At 35.4% G+C, this 8838-nt stretch overlaps 1 protein-coding gene across 2 annotated transcripts; it reads right to left on the reverse strand.

Moving 5' to 3' along the window:
• Window positions 1-3791: 3791 nt before the first annotated feature.
• Window positions 3792-8128, reverse strand: cep20 (centrosomal protein 20). 2 transcript variants are annotated; one of them, XM_062996484.1, is made up of 5 exons: window positions 8010-8103; window positions 6355-6558; window positions 5139-5223; window positions 4563-4632; window positions 3792-4101 (listed from the first exon to the last, which is right to left on the reverse strand). In XM_062996484.1, the coding sequence occupies exons 1-4, from the start codon at window positions 8035-8037 to the stop codon at window positions 4575-4577; spliced, it is 375 nt and encodes a 124-aa protein (XP_062852554.1). In that variant the 5' UTR covers window positions 8038-8103; the 3' UTR covers window positions 3792-4101; window positions 4563-4574. The 2 variants fall into 2 exon arrangements, with proteins under 2 accessions (XP_062852554.1, XP_062852555.1); XM_062996485.1 differs by lacking the exon at window positions 3792-4101 and adding an exon at window positions 4387-4444 and having other exon boundaries at window positions 8010-8128.
• Window positions 8129-8838: the final 710 nt, after the last annotated feature.

An 8838-nucleotide genomic window follows, 5' to 3' on the forward strand; every position in this document is an offset into this window, starting at 1 on the left:
AGCAAGATTTGGGTCCACTGTTTACTAACCTGTAAACAACACACACACACACACACACACACACACACACACACACACACACACACACACAATGCTGTTATGCTGAATGTCACACCAACTTAAGGACGTGTGAGTGTGAGCATGAGTGTGTGAGTGTGAGTGTGAGATAGAAAGTGTGTTTTTCACTTGTGTTTGAATATTTGCACTATATTAAATAAAATGCATCAGTACATTTCAGTTTAGCGGCTGATCTTAATGATGTTCTGCATTTGGTCATTTTGACATTTCCAGTGAACAGGTACTCACATTTCAGGCTGGGAGTTGGGGGGGGGGGGGGGGGGGGGTTTGGATGGGGGCTGATGCACTCTGATCTTCTGGGCTGCTGCAGTTGAACTAGCTGCTGTTTAAAATGGTGTAAAGCACTTTTCACACCTAACCCCTGTAGATACAGAATTGTTATGTACTCAAATAAAAATGACATTCATCTTTAGAAGCTGCTTTAACCTAAACAGGCTTTGAAGCATAGCTGGAAACACTGGGAGCAGAAATACACCCTAAACTGGGCACCAGTCCATCACATGGCAAATATATCTGTATACAGGGTCACTTATTATTACAGATCATTATTATGGATAATATGATGTAAGTGATTATAACCGGTTGATCAGCAGTGTTGATGTGTTGGCTCAGCGGTTAAGGTACTGGGCTATTGATTGGAACGTGGAGGGTTCAAGACTCACTATTGGACTCTTGAGCAAGAACCTTAAACACAGGTGCTCTCACTTGTAAGGTGCTCTGGATTAAAGTGTCTGAATAAATGCATACATTTAAATGTAAATAGAAGTTCAAGTCCCACAGTGGTCTAATGCTCTAGCAGGCCAACATCCAACATGAGTTCCAATCTCAGCTGCGCCACCAACCTGCCCGGGCATCCAACAGACACAGTTAACAGTGGTGCCGGTGGTGGAAGGTCGGATGTGGGTTTCCCTTATTCTCACATCCCCAAAACTTGACGCAGTTTGAGCGATGGGGGAGACTTAAGTAAGAAACTTAATTAAGCTCTGTAAAGTGCAATTAAGCATAATAAAGTGTAATAAAGCTCTGTAAAGTGTAATTAAGCATACTAAAACGTAATAAAGCATAATAAAGTGTAATAAAGCTCTGTAAAGTGTAATTAAGCATAATAAAGTGTAATAAAGCTCTGTAAAGTGTAATTAAGCATAATAAAACGTAATAAAGCATAATAAAGTGTAATAAAGCTCTGTAAAGTGTAATTAAGCATAATAAAGTGTAATAAAGCTCTGTAAAGTGTAATTAAGCATAATAAAGTGTAATAAAGCTCTGTAAAGTGTAATTAAGCATAATAAAGTGTAATAAAGCTCTGTAAAGTGTAATTAAGCATAATAAAGTGTAATAAAGCTCTGTAAAGTGTAATTAAGCATAATAAAGTGTAATAAAGCTCTGTAAAGTGTAATTAAGCATAATAAAGTGTAATAAAGCTCTGTAAAGTGTAATTAAGCATAATAAAATGTAATAAAGCTCTATAAAATGTAATAAAGCATAATAAAGTGTAATAAAGCTCTGCTAAGTGTAATAAAGCATAATAAAATTTAATAAAGCATAATAAAGCTCTGTAAAGTGTAATAAAGCATAATAAAGTGTAATAAAGCATAATAAAATGAAATAAAGCATAATAAAGTGTAATAAAGCATAATAAAGCTCTGTAAAGTGTAATAAAGCATAATAAAGTGTAATAAAGCATAATAAAGCTCTGTAAAGTGTAATAAAGCATAATACAATTAAATAAAGCATAATAAAGCTCTGTAAAGTGTAATTAAGCATATTAAGTGTAATAAATTGTAATAAAGTAAACAAGAGGTTATCCTGGCTATAACTGAGCACTGGGGGCACACTAAAGTCCTGTGAATTTTTGAGGAATGTAAACCATAAAGATAAATAGAAATGTATTTATGTAACTTGGAATAAAATGTTAATTTTATCTTTTATTTTAGACACATTTAAACTTTCAACTGCAGTTTGCAGTGAGCTTGGTAATGTTTCTAAAGTAAACAAGGTTAAAATCGCATTTACACATTTCTTACATTTTCAGAATACATTAATATATATGATTAATAATGATACTAATAATAATAATACTATTAATGATAATAATACGTTTTTCTTACCTCAGTTTTACCTTAGCTTACCTTAGCGCTTCTGTTCTGAGGTAAATAAGACAGTGTTTCAATCCACACAGTCATAACTCAAAGTGTGGCTAAACAAGAGAAACTCCAATATGAGTAGTGCACACTATATAGTGGTGTAGGGTGGATTTGGGACGGAGCCTTTAATTTTCCCCGCCAGTTATCTCCTCGTGCACTGAACAGAGCCTCACTCATACATACCGTTATAGATCCAGTAAAGCGACAAATCCTCTTTTAATCTTTTACTGTTCATTACAAATCTTATTAAAATGGTATAAAATGTGTTTCTGTCTGTTTCTTTCAGAAATTATACATGTAAGCACTTATATTTGTTTAATAGCGTTTAAATTAAATTATTTGTTAGAGTCAATTTCACCCTCCATCAAACAAATAAAAATAAAATAAAGCAATATTAAAGGTTTCTATAATGTATGTGAGATTATAAAGATCATTCTATAATGTATGTGAGATTATAAAGATCATTCTATAATGTATGTGATATTATAAAAATCATTCTATAATGTATGTGAGATTATAAATATCATTTTAGAATGTATGTGAGATTATAAAGATCATTCTATAATGTATGTGAGATTATAAATATCATTCTATAATGTATGTGAGATTATAAATATCATTTTAGAATGTATGTGAGATTATAAAGATCATTCTATAATGTATGTGAGATTATAAATATCATTTTAGAATGTATGTGAGATTATAAAGATCATTCTATAATGTATGTGAGATTATAAATATCATTTTAGAATGTATGTGAGATTATAAAGATCATTTTAGAATGTATGTGAGATTATAAAGATCATTTTAGAATGTATGTGAGATTATAAAGATCATTCTATAATGTATGTGAGATTATAAATATCATTTTAGAATGTATGTGAGATTATAAAGATCATTTTAGAATGTATGTGAGATTATAAAGATCATTTTAGAATGTATGTGAGATTATAAATATCATTTTAGAATGTATGTGAGATTATAAAGATCATTTTAGAATGTATGTGAGATTATAAATATCATTTTAGAATGTATGTGAGATTATAAAGATCATTCTATAATGTATGTGAGATTATAAAGATCATTTTAGAATGTATGTGAGATTATAAAGATCATTCTATAATGTATGTGAGATTATAAAGATAATTTTAGAATGTATGTGAGATTATAAATATCATTTTAGAATGTATGTGAGATTATAAAGATCATTTTAGAATGTATGTGAGATTATAAATATCATTTTAGAATGTATGTGAGATTATAAATATCATTTTAGAATGTATGTGAGATTATAAAGATCATTTTAGAATGTATGTGAGATTATAAAGATCATTCTATAATGTATGTGAGATTATAAAGATCATTTTAGAATGTATGTGAGATTATAAAGATCATTCTATAATATCTATACACATAATTATGTTTTAAACTTGGACATCCTGCTGTCTCTCTGCACCATCATGCTGTCCTAACTTTATACAATACAAAAGATCATTCAGGTAATTCCTTAAAAGTAAAGATAAACATTTATAACAGGACACTTAATAAATTAGTACTTATAATCAGAGATATTATAAAATAATGTGTTTATTAAAAATACAGAACATTAGAAAGTAAATGGCAGAGCTGCAGTAGTAACTGTAGTGAGCAATGCTGCGCTCTGCTGCCACCGCGTGGTTACAAACACGAACTGTAACAATAAACTTACAATTAATGCATTTTACCCAAGAACACACAACACTAAAGCATCTATAAAATCATACAGCTGTGGAGCTCTCAGCTCAATATAACCTGCCACTATATATTATATACATATATATATATTTAGATGCTGTGGATGCTGGTCATGTGACTTCCTTCTGCACTGAAATTCACAGTCCTGCAAAACAATTGTAGAGATTCCAGTTAGAACTGGGTTTTCTTGACATCTGAGACATAAACAGCAAACAGAAAACAGTTCAACAAACAACATGACAGAAGCTGCACAGTGTTTTTAATCAGACGATTGATTACATTCACTAACTAAAAGTAAACTGTTAGAGAATTAACCATTGATGCTTCATGCTAATGTTTGTTTGTTACATTCATGACAGGAACGGTAGTTACTCATTACACAAGATTCATCAGTTCACAAGGTTCTATTAAACACAGACTTAGACAACTTAATATCACCTCACTTGCATGTCTTTGGACTGTGGGACTGTGGGAGGAAACCGGAGCACCTGGAGGAAACCCACACAGACACAGGGAGAACATGCAAACTCCACACAAAAGGACCCGGACCGCCCCATCTGGGGATTGAACCCAGGACCTTTGAACTGTGAGGTAGAAGGTGTTTACCTGTAATTGTCTCTATTGTTTTCCTCCGTCCTTATTCAGAAAGTGAGAGACGAGTCCATACAGCAGAGGACTGTAACAAACACACACACACATACACACATACACACACACACACACACACACACACACACACACATAAATAATTACTGGATTGATGTTGTTGATTAAAAAGTTGATTCATGTGCAGCAGTGAAGAGATCATAATAAGAGGGTTCAGATATTCCACATCAGCACCATGTAGAGGAAGCAGGTGTTGTACTGAAAGCAGAGGCAGTTTAATACAGCATGTTTCTGTTCAGCTTAATTCTGCAGCTCTGCGCTCTGATGCTGTTTTGCTCCTGTTAGGAGAGTGGACTTGGATTCTGATTGTAATCATGAAACTCTGTACGTGTGTAAATGATGAGGGGATTTGAGCTCATGTCCTCATGTATTCAGTGTGACTGTGCTGATGATGTTAAATAGAATATTTGAGATTCCAGCTGCGTCTCTGTTATAAGTTGTAATGAAGTGAAGTTTCAGATTTTCTTTATTTCTGATCAGGTTTCTGTTCATCTGCTCTGTACCAGTTACACTCACAGTGTTTGGGAGCTCGGCTCTTCTACAATGTTCAGCTCATTCGCTATAAACTGTCGGTCCAGGGGGACGTCCGGCTGTCCTGCTTCTACACACACACACACACACACACACACACACACACACACACATTAATCACACAAATAACATAACAATGCTCAGTGACACCAACTGTTATCATTCAGTAAAATTAAAGCAATACACATAACTGGTTACAGTGTGTGTGTGTAATGTTTCAGAGTGTGTAACGTTATTGAGCGTTTCTTGTCACAGTGTGTGTGTGTGTGTGTGTGTAACGTTACTAAGTGTGTAGTGTTCCAGTGTCTGTCTGTGTATTTCTGAATGTACCTGAGATGAGTATAGATTAAGTGTAACAGTACTGAGTGTGTATTGTTCCATTGTGTGTGTGTGTAATGTTAGTGTGTGTGTGTGTGTGTGTGTGTGTGTATTCCTGAATGTACCTGAGATGAGTACAGTACAATAGATTGTGTGTACTGTTAGAGTGTGTGTCTATGTGTATTGTTACAGTGTGTGTGTTTGTGTAACGTTATAGTGTTTTTGTGATGTTAGTGTGTGTGTGTGTGTGTGTGTTTGTGTAACGTTATAGTGTTTTTGTGATGTTAGTGTGTGTGTGTGTGTGTGTGTTTGTGTAACGTTATAGTGTTTTTGTGATGTTTTTGTGTGTGTGTGTGTGTTTCTAAATGTACCTGAGATGAGTACAGATTGTGTGTAATGTTAGTGTGTGTGTGTGTGTGTGTGTGTGTGTGTGTATCTGAATGTACCTGAGATGAGTACAGATTGTGTGTAATGTTAGTGTGTGTGTGTGTGTGTGTGTGTGTGTGTGTGTGTGTGTGTGTATGTGTGTGTGTGTGTATCTGAACGTACCTGAGATGAGTACAGATTGTGTGTAATGTTAGTGTGTGTGTGTGTGTGTGTGTGTGTGTGTGTGTGTATCTGAACGTACCTGAGATGAGTACAGATTGTGTGTAATGTTAGTGTGTGTGTGTGTGTGTGTGTGTGTGTGTGTGTGTGTATCTGAACGTACCTGAGATGAGTACAGATTGTGTGTAATGTTAGTGTGTGTGTGTGTGTGTGTGTGTGTGTGTGTGTGTGTGTATCTGAACGTACCTGAGATGAGTACAGATTGTGTGTAATGTTAGTGTGTGTGTGTGTGTGTGTGTGTGTGTGTGTGTGTGTGTGTGTGTGTATCTGAACGTACCTGAGATGAGTACAGATTGTGTGTAGCGGTACTTGTTGAACTGCAGGTACTCTCGGATCAACTCGTTAATCAGTAGGGTCTCACGAGGGGGGGCGGGGCGTCGCTCACCTTCACGATCATCATCCAAAATACTAAAAACTTCTGCCCTCATCCGCGCCCTTAACTGTGCCAACACACCTCTCGCCTCCAAAGACTCCTTCAGAGCTGTAACACACACGTCATACATTACACACAAACCACACACACATGATAACACTCAGTAACGTAATGTTGTGATGAGAGACGTTATAAGAGCACAGACACGCCCTGTAGATTCGGCTATTCTAGCCACACCTGTTACTTACAGACACATCAAATTAATCACACCATCATACCACCATAGAACAACATTGTACAGTATAAAAATAATCTGTTCTCCCTGACAGCACTTACTACCGAGTTCTAAACTGCCTTTGGAAGCAATAGAAACAGACTTGGATGAAGTGAGTTTTCAGGAGAACCTGAGCAATGCCAAGCGTCGTCCTCTGTGGTGGAACTCATGCCATCTTTAGATCTGGTCTAATCATTACCAGAGAACATTCTGAAGATTTGGGCCCCTTAATTCCAGTGAAGCAAAATCATAAAGCAGCAGCAGCATTCAGGTCCATTGTGAGATGTTTACTTCTGAGGTAATAGTTTAGGGATTACTCTTTCCTATTTTAGCATGAGAATGTACAAGCGTCTGGTACAACTCTGGTCAGATCTTTGACAGCTTGTCAATTTTCTGCCACAGACGTTTTAGTACAATCACCAAGTCCTCTGTGGGGTCGGTGGAGGTCAGGATTTACAGATTTATTTGTTCCAAAACCAGTTCTGGTGTTTGTTTTTATGTCAGTGTGCTGCTGGAATACACAACTGTAACAACACCAGAACAAAATACTACCACCACCATGCTTCACAGTAAGTACAGTGTTGTTGAGTTTTAATGTTTTTTTCATATATACTTCTCCTAAAATCTTAATCTGATCACAGAGCTCTTATAGACAGATTTTTAGTTTTCTCTGTGTTATTCATTAAGCTATAAGAGCCACTTTGGGGCAGAAACTTCATTCATGCACTGCAGCTTTTAAGCCCTTTGCAAAGTAAAGCTTGCTTGACTGCAGACAGTAGCACTAATATAAACCAGACCTATTTTCTTTTGTTGTTGTTGGCTCTTGGATTAACAAACACATTTTTTCTCATCATATCAGTTTGGTTTTTTTTGCCTGGCCTTGGCAAAGAGACCACTGTTCCATGTACTCTGTGCTTGAGATTAGTCAGTGTACAGATGAAGTTAAGTGAAAATGGTCTATGAGCTGTGCTATGAGATGTGTACAGAGCATCACAGACTCTCTCACTATAACTGATTTACACTTTTGATCTGATCTGTTGGATTTTGCTCGCTGTACGGAACACTGTTACTGCTCTCTCTCTCTCAGGACATCTGTTGCTAACAACATTAGCATTAGCTCGCTAGCTTAAGTATAACTTTTCTGTACACAAAGTAGATTTTAGGAACGTCGCAACTTTGTAATTAAAAAGTAAGCAATTAATATAAATATGTATTTATACCATAAGGGCTATAAACTAAATAAAATGACAAAATGAATAATGAGTATATAAATGATAACTCTCACCGCTCTGTAGATCTCTCACTGTTGCCATTGAAACCGCTGTTAGCCGGGTTGCCAGATTGATGATAATAACTAATAATATAATCTAGAAATAATAATCTGATATTTTTTATTAATCAGAGTAAATCTTTCAGGGGAAAAATTAGACTCATTAAATTATCAGTATCCAGAGTATCCAGTCAATACAAACATTAAACAATTACATCCAATTCTTTTAATAAAATACTCCTAATCGCGTCTGTACATATACGCCGGTGTTATTGAGACTGGGGTTGCCAGATTCAGGCAGGGTGATTCGTCGTTATTCACACATCAGGACTGATTTTGGAATAAATAAATAAATCAGTCTAAAACCGTTGTGAAGTGACATTCACAAAAATGTACATTAGACATAAAACTAGTGCTGCATCAACATGGACGTTTTTTAATCAAAGTAAAACACAATGATTAATCAACGTACAGACATCTAACAGAGCTAAATCCTAATATGAGGTGCAGTCTGTATATCTTTTTAAACAACATGGTGGTTTTACCTCACAATTACCATTTAAAATAATCAGAAAATAGATTTTGGTTTTGATGTTATCTTGATGCTGCATTTGAAGAACCAGCCATGTTTTTGTTTGTGAATGAAACGTGCTTTAGTACAATAGCTTAAGTCACTGAACTAGTAATCCAAAGGTTGCTGGTTCAAGCCCCACCATTGCCAGGTTGCCACTGTTGGGTCCTTGAGCAAGGCCCTTAACCATCAATTGCTTAGATATACTGTCACAGTACTGTAAATCATTCTGCTACTGAAAATGTAAGTGTATAGTGTAGAACGTGTTTTAGG

The sequence above is a fragment of the Trichomycterus rosablanca genome, chromosome 6, assembly GCF_030014385.1.
Source record: "Trichomycterus rosablanca isolate fTriRos1 chromosome 6, fTriRos1.hap1, whole genome shotgun sequence".
In the NCBI taxonomy this organism is placed as follows: domain Eukaryota; kingdom Metazoa; phylum Chordata; class Actinopteri; order Siluriformes; family Trichomycteridae; genus Trichomycterus; species Trichomycterus rosablanca.

Bases quoted from the DNA above. Each gene is read 5' to 3' on its own strand.
- cep20 (XM_062996484.1), bottom strand. From the start codon at position 8,037: ATGGCAACAGTGAGAGATCTACAGAGCG. The intron at 6,559-8,009 runs GTGAGAGTTATC...TGTGTGTTACAG, and splicing joins AGTGAGAGATCTACAGAGCG to CTCTGAAGGAGTCTTTGGAG. The intron at 5,224-6,354 runs GTACGTTCAGAT...GTGTGTGTGTAG, and splicing joins ACAATCTGTACTCATCTCAG to AAGCAGGACAGCCGGACGTC.